Source organism: Triturus cristatus, chromosome 3_2 (genome assembly GCF_964204655.1).
Source record: "Triturus cristatus chromosome 3_2, aTriCri1.1, whole genome shotgun sequence".
Lineage (NCBI taxonomy): Eukaryota > Metazoa > Chordata > Amphibia > Caudata > Salamandridae > Triturus > Triturus cristatus.
Window position 1 is genome coordinate 550,470,300 of NC_140584.1, and position 20,728 is coordinate 550,491,027.

Sequence of the window (20,728 nt, forward strand, 5' to 3'; positions counted from 1 at the left end):
GAAGCATATCCATTTACCATCTCGTTGATTGTCTGGCTTCTATGCGTCCTCTACTCGCTTTTAAGAGGCTACTTTTACTTTTTATTTAAGTATCCCATAGTAGTACATGTGTTTACCAGTTGTCTTCCTTATGTGCTTTTCTCTCCTCACTTTGCTGTCTCTTGTCCAAGTGTTTCTCTCCTCCTACCCGCACTCGTGTTATTCTCTCGCTCGTGTGATTTCATCCTTTTGTTGCTTCTCCCTCCACCCCTGCCAACTGGGTTACTTCACCCACCCCTGCTCCCAACTCATTATTATTTTTTAAGCACTCTTGAGCTACATTTTGAAAGAGCACCACACGTGTTCCGGCCCTGCCATGTAGAGCACTGAGCTTGCCATCAGTAGTGTGCCCCAGTCTGAGAAGTTATTCTTGGGTATTAGTGCACGTTTCAAATGCTAGCAATACTGGCAGCAAACCCTCTGAGTTTCTGTCCTGTCCCAGGGGGATCCTGCTACGGGGTACCATGGTTATGTTGCATCTCAACTCCATTTGAATCACTGCACCCCAAACAGGTTTCCCTACATACGAGCTACAAACTTTGAATACTCAAGATTAATTCCTAGCTGTATTTCAAAATATTGAAAAAATAGCAATGTAAGTAGTCTGAGCATAAGCCACTATGCCACTCGCTCACCATTCAGGCCTCGAAAAATCGACTTGCCCACTCGCTATGGCGAGTCAGATTTTATCAGGTCTAGCTATATTTAGGACCTACTTGCCCCTTCTGGCGAGTTGACAAAGAACAGGTTTTCTATTGTCAGAAAGTGAAGGAGTAATTAAGATGCCTTTTAGATCTTGTTTTTTTATCTTGTCACATTTGCTGTGTGTTCAGGTGTTAGAAGTCAGTTTACAATTGCGTTTCTTTCTTTGACAGCAGAGTTCCAGGATTTTGTAAAGTGAACTATCTAACCTGCTGTACAAATTGTGAACTGTAACGTTGTAGGGTATCCGTTTTTTACTAAAACACATTTAAGTAGATAATGTCAACTGTACAAACATTTCAACTTATATTTCGGTAGTTGTGAAAGACCATTTTTTGTACTTCTGTGTAATGATAAAAGTATTTTAATAGGATTAAAAACACATCAGAACACTTGTTGATGTGCAAATGAAAAATGTTTTCTGAAACCCAAATTCCACAGATTATTGTTAATACAGTTATATAGTTTTATCAGTAAAGATGCAAGGCAGTGGGAAGGCTTTTGGCCATTTCTTGTACAGCAGAAGTGTTGAACTTGCACTTTTAAAGGTGCACTCATGAGAATGAAAAAAAGGTGACGCTGTATAATAAAATATTTGCCAATGATCACACAATTTGAGACCAGTTAACAGCTCAAGTACATTACAGTTAGGTCAAGTAGTTTAATCAAGTTACTCGACCTGCAGGTTTAGTTAAACTTTTATGATTTTTTTGTTACCTGCCATTGTAAGCAAAGATCCTGCCCCTAGTTTTGTTCATCTGTGTCCCAGAATTAGCTGAGTCCAGCAGGCCCTGTCACCATTCATACCAAGGGGATGAGGAGGAGAACTGTGAGGTTATCTTGAATACAAGGAGAGGGGGTGTCGTGTACGTCATTGTGTTGGGGCACACAATACAGAAGGCCAGTTTGGGGTTTTAACTGAGCAATGGTTTATGATTGACTGAAACATGCTCACAAACCGTTTCTTGGTACCATTTATGCTGCACAGGTGGTGCGGACAGCAATCTTTGGTCAGTCACACCCATATTTATGTAGTCCGCTTTTAAACTGCTTCTTTGTTATGTATTGTTTGGCACACAGTATGCAATCACCAGCAGTGGTTGAAGTAATGCTTTATTATATAATAGTGATTTTCCAAGCTGCCTATATATATATTTTTTTATTGCTTCAGTTGTGATAATTGTTTTGTGCAGATTAGCTATTGTGTTAACTTATTGTAATTCGTTACAAAACATACAATACTGCTATTTGCCGCCCTGATCTTGGTCAGTTACTGGCATTAACATTGACCAAATTAATTTTGACATTCCTTTAATTTAGGACAGTTGCGTGAAATGTAATGTGACATCACTTCCTGTGATTTTGTTGTGTATGAGAATTGGATTATTTTATGATTACATATCAAGTCAATCGAAGATACATACATTTTAGACATCCTAATGGTTGCATACATTAGCATTCAAGATTTATTGTAAATTATGATTGCTGCATAGTGATCGCGCAATATGCATTCACCCCTTATGTTACATTCATCACACACGTTTATTATTTCATGCCAAGAATCCAGTTATGGTTGGAGTGCTAATGTTGGTATTGGAATCTTTGTTTAAAAGATCCAAGACAGCATCTTGGCCACAAAACCAGACTTCTCCTTATCTATCTACGTTCTTTCTCTCACTTGTTGTACCTCAACTTCCTTTGTGGTGGGTAAAAGAGATATCCATCTTGGATTGGTGAAGACGTGCAGCCACTGTAATGTAAGCTGTAGAGAAAAAAAGTATCGCGTCACTATTTTCATGATTTTGTGATGCCAGTTACACATTTATATTACATTTCTTTGTCCCATTTGCAAACTATCATTTTTAATTAAATAGAAAGATACATTACTGGCCTAGAGCTCCGTTAACTTCTAGTGGAAGCTTAGTCTAGATTGCATCCTAGAACCAGACAGTACCGGAACCCCTCTGCATGGTCGCATTTTCTGGTAGCAGCAGATCTCCCTAAGTGGGTGATGCTTGCTTACTAGGCTGAACAGGCAGAGCTTTTGACTTAGCCAGCTTCAGCATGATGGTATAACATACATGAGTGTAGAAAATGTTGTTGCGTTACTCACATAAACTGAAAAATAGTAATAAAAAGCTTTTAAAAAAAATTATGGTATTGGTAGGCACGTTGATTTAAGGGGTACTCGTCTGATCTATAAGGCCCACCCTTTCAGTGCCTCTTAGCTAACATTTATTGCTTCTTATGTTATATTGATCATGATTCCCTACCCTGCCGCTGTTTATCATGTCCTTTACTGTTATGGTAATCACGAGGCACACGGTTTACTGATTGAAGCACTCGCTTCACTTCTTTCACACGCGCTTCACTTCTTTTGCACCTCATCCTCTCTGTGCCACCATCAGCCATGAAGACCCTTGGAAGTCATTTTCACTTTATCCCCATTTCATTCCATGGACCCCCCCCATCGCCAGAATTGGTCTTTGACAGTATAGTAGTTTTCCACAATCAGTGCCACATGAAACATTAGCAACTTCCGTTTATTGCCCTCAAGATCGTGCCTAACTTCTGAGTTATGTTTTCACTGTTGGTGCCTCCCCACTTTGTCCCTTGGTCTTCACTTAAGAAAAATTCGCCTTTCATGCCCTTGAGTTCCCATCTCATTCTTTGCCCAGTATACAATCTTAACTAACCTTGAAACCCTTTTTTAATTAATTCCAGTGTTACCGTCTTCTATGTCACTACTTTCTTTGTGCTTTTCTTTCTGACTGCTCTGGGTGCTCCCCGCCTCCTTATGTTAAGTGTCTGTCAATCCCCTCTACCATCACATTCCGAGGACTACCAGAATGTTCTGGTTTCTTCCAGGGGTGGTGCTATAAATGGAAGAAATAAGTACTCCAAATTAAGGTTTCTCCTTTGGCTATTAAGGAACTCATAGTGATATCAACATCAAGATGGCACAGCAGGAAGACACCCCTGAAATACAACCAGCCTATCAAAGAAACACAAATGCTCCAATGTTAACATTTGCAAGATAGCACAAATAAAGAGATGCAGGGAATTCAGCAAATAGCTGTCCACCCTGAGAATAGACATGGCCATATCACTCTCTGATATGAGTAACCACAACTTAGGCTCAAACATAGTTAACAATATTGAGGGGATGTGCAACAGCCCGGCCAAGTAGCTGGTGGGGATTTGGGTACTGGAGGTTCCGTGGCTCTTCAGAGGTTTATTATATAACATAACTGATACCTCTAACGTACCTGAAGATAACTAGTCCAGCAGAAAGGGCCTTCTCACCAAAGTCATCTCGATGGTTGTGGGTAACTATGTCCTAAACTAATATGTCCAATCATTAAGAGGTCTATGTCACACCACTGATAATACAGATGTCATCCTGGCCAGGACCCACAGAGTATTTTCTTAATATTTGATGATGGAGGAATATTTGTATCTTGTCAGCTGAGATCCTGGGTGCAGCTAGTTTCAACCAAATATATACTTCAGGGAGGACAATATTAGTATTTTACAGGATGTCACAAGTAACATTGGGAAAGGAAATGAATGGAGTAGCAATGTAATTACTGCGAGGTGACGGTACCTTACAGATGTTGTTTCTTTAATATTCAAGTATATGCGCTCAACAGTTTTTAGGTCTCGCCTAGCGTTGGAGTACAAATGCGCTTCCATCGCTTTGCAAGGCATGCAGTATATACTGTAGTGTGGAAGCTCCGCCCACTCTCTGCCCATTGGCTTTTGTCTTAAATGCTGCCTTCCGATTGGTTGGAGGCTTGTTAGTCCCTCCTCATTCATCATTTGTATCCTTCCACAGCTATTGGCCCCTTTACTCCTAACACTATTTTCTTCCCTGTCTCCCCACCCCACCGCCCCCTCCCTCAGTCTGTGACTTCTCACCCCTTCCCCCACCCCCCTCCCTCCCCTACTCCAGTTCATGTTTTCTTAGCTGCCGGCACTTCCGTTTTCATCTTCATTATTGCCACCTTGAAATATGCGAGTTCAAGATGCGTGCTGTACAAAAACTTCTCGTGTTTAATGAACTAGTTTTTAATGTTACTCTAAATATAATAAGACAATAGGCAACATTCGGACTATGCATGGCAACTGACGCCTCTTAGTTCACAAATGGCATTGTCGTCGGGTGGGAGGAGTGGCAGTGTTTTAACTCATGCTTAAAACTAGCACTTTTAATAACTTCCTCTCAATTCAGTGCTATAATCTTGTGTACTGAGGTGAGGTGCTAAAGAAATGAACTTTTTTGAGTTCTAAAGAGACATTATCGCACATTTACATCATGTTTACTGTATGATTAACATGACGATCATTTTCACGGCTCGCCCACTGGCTCGTATACGCTTGGCTCGTCTCCGGCTGGGTCTACCTGTTAATTAATATATTGGCTCGCGCACCTTTAACAAAGAGAGATGAATGGATACATGACAGTGAGCCAGGTAGATGGTAGAGAAGTAGACTGGTGCAGACAAACAGACAAAGTCAGTCTCCATTGCCTCACGTCAGAATCATCACTTTCAATAACCTGGAAATCTGCAGGCAACTCCTGCATGCCCCAACCTCATCCCCTTCACCTATTCTTTGCAGAAGCGGCATATTCTGAGCTGTGCCCTGCTGAGGCAGAAGAGCACTGCAGAGTCTGTAGAAGCTCTGGGATCCCTATCCTCTCCGGGCAGACACCGAAGCCTTCAGGGTGCCTTCACACTCAGGATAAATGAATACATTTTGTTCTGTGCTTTAGTCGCCCCTCTGTGAGCACTGTCTGGTAGATGAAGTTCTGTGTTAATAAACACATTCAGAGAGGTGGTTGTGTACAAACAAACAGCCACAATACCGTACGTTTTGAATGTGTAGTTAAATACCTGCTCATCGAGTACCTCTGGCTGATCATTCTATGGCACTACCAAAATTACATTTGGACATATTTGCTCAACTGTAAAACACTCCCTTCTATGGGTCATTTAACAACTCTGGGCTTTGGGGTTGGGTAACCTACTTATGATGCTGTGTAAAAGAGTAAATACAAAAATTAATGCAATGAAACTAAGCAACCAGTCTAAAACACTGTGAAAACTGACACGCATTCTGGTATTTTGTTTAGTTAATGTCTATTTTCTGGTAGATGCGAGTAAAGTACTCTTTATGAAATCTGCACACTTTTAACTAATAGCACTGGGCGACCTTTGACAACCAGGTAATGAATACATTTTCATGTACCCCCGAAGCCCCTCTACCCCCTGCCCCCTTGGCAAACTTCATTGCCTCCCAGTGTTTGGGGGATAACCAAGACGCAGGAGAGTGAGTCAAATAGTCTAGAAAATGAAAGAGAAGCTGGGATTCGGATTCACATGCTCTGATCGCGATGGTTGGTCAGTAAGCACTAGTTTTATTAATGAGTTTCGCATTAGTAAAGCACCACGGTGTGCATGTGTGGCGACACTTCACCCATGAGGTATGTGCCAAGCAATTGTTGACACAATCCACACTTTGTGTCTTTTTCAATATATTTATTACGAAGTGCAGGACCTTTCCAAGGGATTTTGCACACTACATACATTCACACCAAAAATAAAACGTGTAGGTAAAAAACATTGCCATTTGCAATGTCAATAGCTCTAATTCGCAAATGCGAGACCTATTTGTATTGCAAATGCTTGTTTACCACTGCTAACCAGTGATACAGTGCATATGCTCTGTACTCAAAACATGGTAACATTGGCTTATGCACAAATGCCATATTTAATTTACCCTAAAGTCCCGGACACCCCCAAATCAGAACTTTGCTGGAATAAAGGCCATTCTGCCTGGAAGAAGAGCTGCTGTGCTGTAGGAGGGACTGCCACTTTGCTACCTGCATTGCTGTGTTGGCCAGCTGACGTCTGAGGTGAAGGAGGAACTGCCACTTTGCTACCTGCTCTGCTGTATGGTCCTGCTGTTTCTTGCCTGGGAGTGTGTTGGACTGGACCTGCTCTCTACACCCTTAAACCCAAGTTTCTCCAAGGGTTTGTTGGCTTTTCCTCCTGTTCTCTGTAGTCTCAGGGTCATAAAAGACTTCTTGCAACTCTGCTGGTGCTGCTGGATTTTGCCATCTGTAATGTTTCCACTAGCTGAACACTCTGCTGGGAAATCTGATCTGGAGCACTGGTAGACATAGGGTTGCTCTGACCAAATTTCATCTCTTCATTGGGGAATGAGCCAATAGTACTCCTGATTTCGAGACATATTACATACTTGTCTGCACGGTTGCAGTGGGTGATCCCAGGGCTAACAACTAGCCCCTAGCTCCTGAATTGAGATACCTTGCCTCATCTCTCCGGCATGCCTCGGTCACAGGATGCTTTTTTTCGCAATGCATGCCGATGCTCCGGAAAAATATGTTTTCTATTGTTAACTGTTAGATGTTGATGCCGTTAGTTTCTCCAGAAAGCCAGGATATTCCATCTTCATGCCCCGGAGTTCCCATTCAGGGTAATGATTGTGTATCATCTGACATTTCTGCTGTGGCCCTTGAGGCAGTGCTTTTGCAATTAAAGGACGAAGATCAACTTGAACACTATCTTTAGCTATTTCCGAACTCTTTCTTCAGCAGGAAGCAATTATTCAATTCTCATACTGGAGTTGTAGGCCATAAAGGAGGCTTGTTCATAGTGGCGGTATCTGTTGTTGGAAGCTCAACATACTTTTGAGTTTTGAACAAATTACCAAAACTTGCAGGTTTGTCAGACAACACAATGCAGAAATAGTTGTCAGGTCAGATTGGCTTTTTCCTTTACTCACTGCGATTTTGTTATCTATATACTGGGAACAAGATAGCTGATGCTCTTTCCCAATGATATCTTGCTGACGAATGATAATGGTGGTTACAACATTCCTCAATAGAGTTTGTCAACCCCAAGAAGATTTAGACACTGCAGCTAATCTGAAGTTGAAATCCCAGTTACTTTAGAAAGATGTTTTTTTCTTCCATCAAAATCCTTACAAGAGAAGATCTTACAAGTCTGTCATGACTTGCGTAAGATGGGACACAGAGGAATAAGGAATACTCAGAAACTGCTGTTCTGTTTGTTCTGGTGGCCCAGGATGCCATAGAATGTAGGGACTGTGTTAAGGCATGTTCTCACAGGGCCCAAACCAAGACATCCCATCTAAGAACCTTTGGTTTGCTGCAACCACTACCTATTGCACCTGAACCCTGGCATATCATAGCCATTGACTTTATTGTAGAGGTTCCTCTTACAAGGCCAGACAACCATCATGGTTACAGTTGATGCCTGTTCCTAAATGGCCAATTTTCAGCCTTTCCTAAATTACTATCTGCCAATCCTCGATCTTCATTAAGTATATTTCTCGACTCCATGGAATTCCTATCCAGATAATCTCAATTTGTCTCAAAATGTTGGAAGGTGCTACATTTACATTTAGGAATCTCTGTTATTGTCCACTAGCTACTCTCCTTCGCCAGAGGCTTGATGGAAAGAACCAATCAAAGCCTGGAGCAATATTTACTGACTGTGTTTTTTGTATTGCTGCTTGTGACAATTGGGCATATTTCCTACCTCATAAAGAGGTCGCCTATAATAACAGTCCGCATTGTTGGGCTATCAGGGTTTCTTCTTTCTTCTGCCTACAGGTCATTCACCCCTGAACTGGTCCCAAAATCGTTTTGTTAATGCACTGGGTCCCACCGCTAATGGATTCCTTCAGATAGTGGTTAAAGAGCATGGAGTTAGGGTAGGAAATGCTGATGAACACAGACAGTTTGAGCCAAATTATTTAGTAGGAGATGAAGTTTGGCTATCTTCAGGTTTTAAACCCACCATGCGTGGTTGATCAAAGATTAACCCTTGTTTTTTGCTACCAGTCCAGTAGTAGTTAATTTGTGGTTGCCTGATTCCTTAAGAGGTTATTCTGTTTTTTTTATGCATCTCAACTCAAACACTACACACCAGATAAATTCAGTAGGGTTTCACCTCTACCCCCTCTTTTTGAAAAATCAGGGAATTTGTATTATGAGCTTTCGGCATTGTTGATTCTCAAATTGTTGTTGGTAAACTGCAGTTTTTGCAAATTCTACCCTGCTAGTGGCCAGTCTTGTGAACAAGCATCTGGTGTCCGTGCCTTACCTTAGTTCACAAATTTGTCCCGGGCCGACAAACTGGCGGATCAGGTTTCCTTACTCGCTATGGGGCTGCAGGATCCATTCCTTTGCACTTCACACACCACTGCAGAATGAGAATGGCTGCTCTCTTGCTATTATATTTCCTTGCAGCCGATTTGTGGCTGGCCTCTGGATCTGCTCTCTCACCGCTACAAGCACCTTGGTGTCCCAACGGTTTGAAGTTGAACCATTGGACCACCTGAGGAGATTAGTCTTGCACGCAGAACTGGCAGCCTAGCTAGTAGTGTGAAAAGGGAGGCCGTTATTTACCTGGCTTATACACCTTGTACTGCTAACGATGAAAATCTGTACAGGTTTTCAGCTACCTTTTGAGGAGATTTCCTATTGAAGATGGAGGCGAACACCTTCCAAATTACCACCTTACTTTGTGTTCCTATTGCTATAACGCCATTAATTGCCTGGCCTAGGTGCGTTACAGACGTGTGCGGGTATTTTTCTCCTTTGTCTGGTTATTTGCTTTTTGGTTCCTTTTTCTTCCCTGTGTAGTGGTCCTAGGTTCCTCTTCTGCTGTTTACCCCAGTTTTGCTTTCTATCTCGCATTGCTTCTTGACATAAGCCTTCGGTCCTCCAGGATCTTGTTCATTCTATACCTAGTGCTTTTTCCTCCCTGATTTCTTTTAGAATAAACAATCAATCAATGTCCGCTTTATTCGATTTTTGTGCAAATATCATAAAAGCATACAGTTTAAAACATCCATATTACATGAGCAAAAAGTGCATAAGGTACTTTTAAATACAAATTACTCAATAATACAGCGTTTATTCCTACAATAATTAAAACATTTATTTTGTCCTCCCCATCGAATTTCATATAAGAATTCCTTTCCTACAGTTTTCAACACTTTAAAAAAAAAAAAGATGCTATTAACTTTACAAAACATTAATTTTTTAAAAACTGTAGTGATAAAAGCGCTGGCCTGCATTGTCTCAATCCTAGCAGTCTTAAAATTGGTAAAATCCATCGCCGCCTTTGCATTACATAAAATTTACAAAATAATACCACCTGCATTGTTGTTTTCTGAGATTGTTTATCACATGGGCAGCTACTTAATGTTGTAGACCAATTGTTTAATTCAGGGAAGCTTATCAAGCGATGAAAAAATCCATGTCTGAAACGTGTTAGGACAAAACGGTCATACCCACTTAGTGTAAAGTTTAGGTACAGCTGCATACCATAAGTGGTGAGTATGAATCGGTTAGATTGTACCGACGACTTAGCTGCCTCGACAGCAAATCTATTTGCCTCCATATGTGTCAAGTAGCATTTCTTTTAATGCTTTCTGATGACAGAATGTCAATTTCCAGGATTATTTGAAGTATTCAGTTTGGCCCAAATCATTCATAAAGGTTTTTCTATATTTCAGCCAAGGAATCTCCAAAGCCCGATCTAACAAGAGGCTATCCTTTGAAATGTCACAATTGAAAGTGGTTTTTGGAGAAGTCCAGATCCTATGCCACAACAGAACTGGTTGGACTTTTATTGAGTCTGAAATGTAAGGCAATCCTAGTTCTGAGTGGCATACATAGGTGGAAGTACTATCTGGGACCGCCAAGAGATATTTTTAGAAAGCGTTCTCCACCTATTGTATAAGTTTGGTATCGCAATAGCCCCACACACCAGCACCATACATCGCTATACTAATACATTTTGCCCTATAAATTTGTAGGAGCTCCTCAGATGGTTTTCTGCCCAACTTCTTCTCAAAATTGGCTAGGGCTGCAGTAGCTTTCATAAAAAGCAACCTCCTGTTTTTTACAGCCTGGTACCATATCCCCTTATTATCAAATAAAATACTTAGATAATGAAATGTTTTGGTCGGTTCCACCTTTTTATTGCCGCTAAAAATGCCCCTGCACCTAGAGCTCTTTTTACCACACTTCATTATAAAAGTTTTTGTAATATTAACTCGTAGACCCAGCTTCTCAATATACTCGGTATAGCTAGTGAGTACCCTTTGGAGTCCTAGTTGTGTTCGGGCCATCAACACAGCGTCGTCCGCGTACAGGAGGGTACAGTGGGTAAACACTCTTAGGTGGTGGTAGTATTATCAATTTAACTGTGGCCACTGAATGGGATTGACCTGACCTCGGGGTCAAGGCTTCATGAAACCAGAAATGGACTTGGTAATTAATATCTGGCAAACCTGACAGTGCACTTTACATTGCTTGTAACAAACAACCCTGCAGTTGCAGGCGGGGAAATGTCTGGAGGACAGAGCAAGAAGCAGGAGTACAGAGATGGGAGCACCCCTTGTAACGAAGAAAAAACCATGGCCCAAGAGGCTGCTATACAGAAGCCCCCCATGAAGAAAAAAGGAAGGGGCCACTCAATACAAAACAATGAAAAGGAGAAGGACTAATGAAGCATGGTTCACATCTGAATATCAGTTCATCCTTACTAGGGGAAGGAAGCCCCTCTTCCAAAATATGGGAGAGAGAACAAAAAAAACAACAAACATAGGCAAAATCAATAGGGATCCCCTTTGGGATCTGTCAGCTTTGTCATTAGATTTTCATGATACTTCACAGCGAGGGGGTAGACAAGCAAATAGCTTTTACCCAAGGCTGTGCAGCATCAATAAAAAAAATACAAAATACAAAAAAGATGCGATGATGAGACTTGTCATTCTGCTGGTGCCTGCTGAATGACGCATGTGCTGTTTTCTTTGATTTTTATTTATCAATTCAAGTTCCCAGATGCCACTTGGATCCGTTAATGAGAAAAAAATTGTTGTCACATTTATTCTTTTAAAAGAACCATGGGAGTTAGGCGGTGGTAAATGAGGAGATACTGGGGGAGCAGATAGGGGAGGATGAAATGTGGTGCATGAGGGAACGAGAAACAGGGTGGGGAAAAGAGCAGCGTGGGAAAGAAGCTCACAGTGGAGTGGGGCAGGGATAGTAGAACAGGGGTACGAAGCATTAAAGAAAGCAAGCAGCACACAATGGTGACAACAACATTGGGGGTGAAGCACAAGAAGAAGAGAACACGTAGCACAGAGGGTGACGTATTCAAGAAAGCAACACAGAGCGCAGTGGCATTTAAGTGAGCACACTCAAGAGCGAGCTGGAAACACATGCACTCTCACTGAGTGTTTAATTAAATAGAAAAAAGTCGTTCTCTGAAAGTGAACAGTTAAGGGACACACAACATACAAATCAAGAGACTGGTAAAGAGGCTCAGATTCAGGGCATGGACAAACACAAGGTGGAACAAAATTGACAAGGAAATGAGATTGACAGAAAAGCCAACCAATCGTATGCAATGGGCAGACTTTAAGCCCTCTAAGTTTTTGCTAAACCGCAATAGGTCTCTTTTTAACTGTACCGCTCAGCTGTCTGGTAGTCTCGACCTAAAAAGATACATGGAGTATCAAGAGAGAGAGGAAACAGAACGACGATATCACCACTGGACATAGAGTGCACCAGTGTATCTACAATGGTGTAATGTCCTAGATTCCTTTTCAGGAAAGAGGTTTCCTGTTTTATCAGTCAAAACTGTAGTGAACAGGTACTGAAATCTCGGTTAATGAGTTGTTACTTTAGTTAGTGTGTGTGAGATAGTCAGTTGAAGGTTCTGAAGCCCCAATACGAAAAGATTTCATCTGATCTACACCTTATAGAATGGGGACTAAGAGTGGACTGCTGTTATCGGTGTGCCATTCTGAAGCCCTAAACTGAGTGACCCAGTTTCAAGATCAAGGCCAGTATGTTGCGATAACTGCTGCATATACAGAGGTGATTGCTACACAATGAAATCAGCATTATTGATTTTGTGAATGTTCTTTCCTCACATCAACCTCATAAACATTGTTCTCAATTCTACGTTAATCTGTTACTGAAATGCACCCAGGTTAAGAATTTAAATAAAATGAAGAGCTTGTTGTGAAAGGTTGGTTTATTTGCGATATAGTAATTGATCCAATAGTAGATAACGGTTAATTGCATTCTTGTAGATGTATACATTCGTCAGTGCAATCATCAAGCATTTAAAAGATCACTTTCATTAGACGAGTGCTGCAGACCAGAACCTCTGCTTTGACTTGCTTTTCACATTGGACTTGGACACCATTACATTATTAGAAATGCCAAAATCCCATTGTACTATAATATAAATATACTTCATGGATTTTGTTCTACATTAACATTCACTTCAGCAGTTTGATAACCCTCTTAAAAGATACACTGTTTACTATTAATACTAAACCTTTATTTAATTGATTACTGCAGGGTAAACTGTACCTTCTCTATTGTGACAAGGAGAAATATGTTACGACGTGTTTTAGGAAAAACATTGGGACTTGTCGGCTACACCATTCAATATGGCTGTATCGCACATTGTGCTTTTGAATACCTTGGAGAAGTTGTTGTGGTAAGATCCAGTTTTTGTGCTTGTTTAGAAATTGATTTTTGTTTTAATTTTGTCACCAGTAATTGAACTAATACTCTCAGAAAGAACATCTACAGACTGCATGTATATATTGCTCACATATTTCTAAAATGTTTCAAAAGGATATAATGAGTGGTAATTTTTGGTACATAATTTATTAATTTTTTGGCAGTAAAAAAGAAAACTATGAATTTTAGTCTGGTTATTAATATCTTCATATTTATATTTTTTGAGATTAGTTAGATTTGTATGAGGTGTGTAAACTTGATAACTGAATGCTAATGTCTTCTTAACTGTTAACCATATCTAAACTTAAATAGCAAATGTTGACTTGTATGTAAATGCAATTGTTGTAATGTTCATGCCGCTGTTTTCTATATAGCAATGAAGTCTGTGTTTGCACTTATGTGAACAAGTTGATGGTATAAAAAGCTTTAGTTAATTGACCTCATCCGCATGATATTCCACTTGCAATATGAAGTTTAGTGTGTTAACAGTTACGTCATCTTGTTAGTAACATAGACCAATAAAGTATCCGGAAAAAAACCTTAATTTGTAGCTAGTAAATTATTTGTCTCTTAATGTTCTTAATATAACAGATTGCCTCTCTCAATGATTAGAGGAGACTAAATCAAGGGTCTCACAATTTACAAGAGCTTTTTTATCTACTTTATCTTTTTGTTTTCATCATAAACTAGATTTTCTTTTAGCAAAACTGTATATAGTAACATTTATTTATCAATACACTCAGTGCTACGTCATTCATTTTTCATTCACATTCTTCACTTGTTCACAATTATCTGCATACAATGAACAGTGATTTCTTTTACCTTTTTTAAATTGTTCATTAACAATAACTACCATATACTATTTGATTCAAGATGGTCTATTATAAGGGGTGCCTGTCAGTTTCATGAGCATTTATATCCAGTCTGCTTTATCCTCTGTCAGTGTTTTTTTAATCTGTCCTTCTGGTCTTCCTGTGTGCTATCTGCTATAGCCCTTTCAATTTAGACGTTTTTCCTCATATCCTATTTTGGGGCCATCAGGTTCACCCAATTGATTGCTATATTCCTATATTTGCTAACATTGTACCCAAGGCAGCGATCCTTATTTTCATTATATAGTATTTTTTCAATAAGGAAAATTCCTAATAGGCATTGCTTGATGGATTTAGTGGGTAGTGTGTTGGTCATTGTCTGTAGGTCCATCTTTATTTTCCCCTGGAAATGTGATGCCCATCGACACACCCAAACTATATGGAAAAAAGACTACCCTTACAGCGCCATATCTATGACAAGCTGTTGTTCTATCTGGATAGATCCTTGCAACTTTTTTAGGTGTGAAGAAAGTTTGTGCAAATAATGGGACTGTTAATTTGAATCAAGCATTTGGAAAAATATGTATAACCTGTTTGCATGCTTTCCTCCAATCTGCGTCTGTGAAGGGTGCTGGACAGTCCCGTAAACATTTTCTCGTGCTAGTTCGGTACCTCCATCTCAATTGTTTACAACACCATTGTATAAATAAGTGATCAACCTTTTGCACCCCGCCACAGTGAGAGATTTTAGTGATTATTTCCATCGCTGAGGGTTCCTCTGGGAACATGGTCCTGATAACTCTGATTACCCGCTCTAACCATGCATTGTACCTAAATTGACCCAAATCAAACTTAAAGCAACAGCATGCTTGTTCATATGTGAGCAACTGCTTATTCATTATAGGTTGTTTAGCATCCGAATTTAATGATTGATAAATATTTTGGTGGGGGGGTGGAAAATATATATATATATTTATATATATATATATATATATATATATATATATATATATATATATATATATATATATATATCAAACGCAATTTTCTCCAATTTGAAGAAAGAATAGGGTCGCACTCCAGCTGTATTTTGGTTGTTCAATACTCCATTTATTATCAGTTCACTTCAGTCCATAAATCCAACGCAAACCAACCAACGCGTTTCGTTAACTTCTGTTAACTTGGTCACGGTTGTTACCATTCAAAAAAAGGTTACATTCAAACAAGTATAACAACAGGAAATATCATGACTTCATTTCCTGTAAGTTCCGGGGTTTGCAATCCCAGACTTCTGGGAGATGTAGTCCCCTTTAATATGTTGAAACTTAGTTTATGAGTAGGCTTGCAAATAAGCATATATATATATATATATATATATATATATATATATATACATATATATATATATTCACTGAAAAAACCATAGGTTTCACACACGTTATAGTTACGAATTAGCATTTAAAAAACCTTGCAAATTCACTTAAAAAGCCATAGGTTTCACACATGTTATAGTTAGCTGGACATTTCTCTCGTAAAAAACCAATGAAATTCCCCCGTTATAGTTACTGCAGGCAACTATGACTCACGCGACCGCAATCCTCTGCTGATGACGTCAGATATTACATCACTGTATTTAGACACTTATTTAACCATGTCTTCTTCCATTAATCTTTAGCTATACATGTATTACAAATATTTATTTTTCAGAAAGACACATATGTCATCCGTGATGTAATATCTGACGTCATCAGCAGAGGATTGCAGTCGCGTGAGTTATAGTTGCCTGCAGTAACTATAACGAGGGAATTTCATTGGTTTTTTACGAGTAAAATGTCCAGCTAACTATAACATGTGTGAAACCTATGGTTTTTTAAGTGAATTTGCAAGGTTTTTTAAATGCTAATTCGTAACTATAACGTGTGTGAAACCTATGGTTTTTTCAGTGAATTTGTACGTTTTTTAAAATGCTAAGTTATGTATTTTTTTTTTTTTTTTCAGATTTTACACCGTGCGCGCAGCTTCGCGCACCGAGCGCCCACGGTTCGCAGTGCGCACAGGGTGCGCGCACCTCGCGATTTAAAAAAAAAAAAAATTGTGTTTTTCTCCCTTGAGGGTCCTTCTGTGACCCCCTGACCAAGGCTAGGGGGTCAGGAACTGTCCACTCTGCCCCCTTTTCACGTTCTCCACCTTTGTTTTTCACCCCCTCAGACTGCGAGAGACCAAATGGCGGCCGACACTTCCTGGTTTCGACCGATTCGAATGTTTACTGACATCTAACAACCAATCAGAATTGCGCTCGCGCACGGCAGGGTGCGCGCACTGTGCCTGCACGGTGCGCGCGTATAGATATTGATATGCTATTTTCTTAGGAAATACTGAACAGATTCACACCAGACCTGCAAAAGGCACTTCCTTGACCTTATGGCTACCTCTCTGCCAAATGTCAAGTAATTCTGTTCAGCCGTTCGGGCTGTAGCTGTGTCTAAAGGTCCTATGGAAAAATGCATGGGGAAAACGCGTTTTGGGACCCCCCTGTTTTTTCTCGGCCCCCACTTGACGAATCACCCCGAGACTTTCAGGGTAGGAGCTGAGCGGAGCGCCCCATTAGTTTTGAAAAATTCGCGAGGATTTGTCAACCGGCGCCAAAGTTATTCAAAATAGAATTTTGAGATTTCCTATGGAAACTAGGTTGTAACTATAACTATCTACTGGCGACCGCCAGTAGATATATATATATATATATATATATATATATATATATATATATATATATATATATATATATATATATATATATACACACATACATACACACCCATATACCCACCCCAATGCTCTCTCCCAAGTAGGAAAAAAGCACGACACAGCTCCGGTGATAAAAATGGCTTTGTTGATGTGCACTGTGCAAGGAAAATGAAGTCTGTGAAACGCTTGGGCAGACGCGTTTTAGCCTTCCAATTGGCTTCATCAGTGCCGGTTCCATGGGCTTCTAGATCTTCCAGGGGGCAAAGCGATGTGATGCTAATAACAAGACCACTCCTAACCAGGTGGTCTCTCACTCCTCCTCCACCTAACGATGTGCAAATTGCTTTGCACTCACCCACCTGGAAAGTGCATGCTGATATATATATATATATATATATCTCCATCTATCCTACAGGCAGTCGCCAGTAGGTAGTTAGAACCTAGTTTCCATAGGAAAAGTATTTTTTGATTTGCTAATAACTTTGGCGTCGTTTGATGAATCTTCCCGAAATTCTCCAAAAAGGGGTCTATCCAGGTGAGCCCCTATCCTGAAAGTGAATACACGTTGGGATGATTATATCCTGGATGCAAATGGCGCTCACTATATGCGGTAAATATTTAGTGGTACATTTAACAATCTAGGTGCCCAGGTTTTTACCTGGTGGGGCGACTCCTACGGTATTATATTTCACATAAATTGAGATGGATAGAAATAAAGAAGCTACAGATCTATTTGATAGCCTAGCACGAGGTGAAACAATAGTAACCTCACTAACTAGTGGTAATCCCAACAAAAAGAAAGAGGCTTTGAGGGACAAATTCATAAAATTGGAAAAATTACGTATAACTGAAAATTCCAAATGGTGGGACGGTGCGACACTTAAGCAATATATAAGGCTCAATAGGATACCGAGGAGGCTCCGCTCGCAGATACTACCGACATATGATGAATTGGATGAGGACCTTTGTTAATCTGGGAAAAAGAGTTGACCTCTAATTCAAACAAATTAATGACGATTCTGATAGAAAATTCAGAACGTAAAGTTAAAAAACATCAAGAAGAGATAAAGTAGAGGAAGGCACGTAAATTGAAACAAGATGAAATTGACTATAAGCAAGGTCTAATATTTACGTTTGCCCAAAAATATGATCATCTGATAGAGAAAGACAACAAAGATGGATTGAATCCCTCACGGAATGTAACTCAGGCGAGTTCCAGTTCCACCTCTTTAAATACAATACCAAGTGATAATGATGTCATATCTACTGGTAGCAATCAAGATATTGGTTTTTTAAGAGAGGTCAAAAGGATCAATCGAAGGAACAGAGACCTACCAAAATGGAAGGAAGATATAACAAGAAGACCAGGAGGGGAAAGAGAGGGGGGAGCAGGAAAGGACAAACCAGGAATGAAACTGAGGTCTTGGAACAAACAGAACTAGTTTCACCTCCAAATAAGGGAGTTGAGGTGATCAATTTGAGTGACCAAACATTAACGAATGATATGATCACATTACTTGAGAGAGGCATGGAATTCTGTCCTAAAGAACATGGAGAGGTATGCAACTCCATGATTGATTTATTCAAATTCACCAGGAACTTGAAATTAAAGAAATGTTTTGAATGTAATCCAGAACCTAATAAAGAGCATGAACATATATCCATCTGAGGTGTGTCATGATGTTTTGACCATACAGGATATCAGGGACACTGAATTATTACTATCAATCACTGATGATGACCGAGACCACATGACGTTTGAGGAACTGATGTGGGAATATGATATAGAAACTGATGTCAACATTAATAGTGGACTTAGAAACAAGTCCAGATGGACCCCTATACTATCTAGTGGAAATATAATTGACATATTTCACGAATTAGTCGTAGAAGACATGTACAGACATTTACATCGTGACATTAAACAAGGACATAGGCTATCTGATAATTTATATACTAATGAGCGTAGGGCATTAAAAGATCTCAGTCTGCTACAAAATATTACCATTAAAGAAGCCGATAAAGGCGGTAATATTGTGGTTATGAATACCAGAGATTATAATAATGAAATCCCCTCACAATTGTCTGATAGTACATGTTGTGAGGAATTGAAGGACAATCCAATTGGGCCACTGACAACTATGAATAATTCATACTTAAGAGAATGGCTCAATAGTGAATTGATCAAACAGGAGGAATATCTATATCTTAAAGTGGATAAGCCTAGATCTCCTTGTATCTATGCCTTAACCAAGATGCATAAGAATCAGCAATTTCCTCCAGGTAGACCCATAATATCAAGCATAGGTGGTCCAACTGAAAAATTATCACAATATGTAGATACATTCCTACAACCCCTGGTACAAAACCTGCCAGCATATATCCGGGATACAAAACACATCCTCAGCATATTATCAGACGTTACTTGGGAAGAGGGGATGATACTAGCAACACTTGATGTCACCTCATTATATACAAACATCAGAACAGCTCTAGGAATTAAAGCAGCTAGAAAATTCCTGATTAATAGACCAGCTACACAGTGGGCACATGTAGAGATGATCATCACCATGATTGATTTAATTCTTAAGAATAATGTGTTCTTATTTGAAACTAAGTGGTACAAACAAATAAAGGGAGTTGCCATCGGCTCCAGATTCTCTCCTTCGTATGCCAATCTCTTCATGTGTTGGTTTGAGGAGGAGTGGATCTGGGGCCCAGGGAGTAGCCCCTGGAATTAATCCATTATCTACTGGGGGCGCTATATCGATGATTGCATCATGATTTGGTCGGGTTCTATGGTGAAACTGACAGAGTTCTGTGAACATCTAAACTCAAATGATATGGGTATTCATCTTCCCTACAATCTGAGTGCATCGAAAGTAGAATTCCTGGACTTTACGCTTTTTATAGAGGACAATCTGATACAGAGTGAACTTTATCGTAAACCTACTGCATGCAATGCTGTATTGCATGCAAGTAGTGCACACCCCAAACACAAGTTAAAATCCATCCCATATGGCGAACTAACCAGGGTAAGGAGATACTGTAGTTAAAATAGCGACTTCATTGCGTGTAAAAACAACATGAAGGAAAGATTTCTAACTAGGGGGTATGTCACACGGACAATTGACAAGGCTGAGCAAAAGATTCTAAAAACAAAAAGAGAGGACACTCTTAAAGACAAACCTGTTATAGGTGAACCCTCTCATCAAGTAAGACTCCTAACATACTACAATGAGGTAGCAATAACCCTTAGAAATAACATGAAAAAACACTGGGGAATATTGAGTAATGACAAATCATTGTCTATGTATGTTACAAATCAACCACTGATTACATACAGACGTGGCAAGAATCTTAAAGCATGGATCAGTCCTAGCTTTCCCAAACAGATCCAACGACCTGATTGGCTTACACAGAGGTGTATGGGGTTTTACAAATGTGGTGGATGTAAAATCTGCCCATTAGCAATGAATAACACCAAGACGTTCCATAGTCACTTAGGCAAAAAATATGAAATCAGACTAATGATCAACTGCAACAGCCGCTATGTGGTATATATGATCAAGTGTGTATGTGGCAGTTTTTATATAGGAAATAAAATTAGAACCCTAAAGGAGAGAATATTTGAGCAGCTAAGGGCCATCAAGCATAATGACACCAGGTATGCTACTGCCACACATATTCAGGAATGCCACGCGCAGGGTACGAATAAAACATTCTCATTTTGTGGAATTGACCAGGTTAACATGGACCCGAGGGGTGGCAATAAGGAACTGTTTCTGCAACGCAGGGAGGCTTTGTGGATTATGAA

General features: G+C 39.8%; 1 protein-coding gene across 4 annotated transcripts in view; it reads left to right on the top strand.

Moving 5' to 3' along the window:
- Window positions 1-20,728, top strand: part of IMMP1L (inner mitochondrial membrane peptidase subunit 1) — a 224,303-nt gene that overhangs the window by 84,297 nt on the left and 119,278 nt on the right. For all 4 annotated transcript variants that reach the window (XM_085648288.1, XM_085648287.1, XM_085648286.1 and 1 more), the window contains exon 2: window positions 13,187-13,328. In XM_085648288.1, the coding sequence (XP_085504414.1) occupies window positions 13,224-13,328 (105 nt within the window). In that variant the 5' untranslated portion in view covers window positions 13,187-13,223. The remainder of the gene's footprint in view (window positions 1-13,186; window positions 13,329-20,728) is intronic.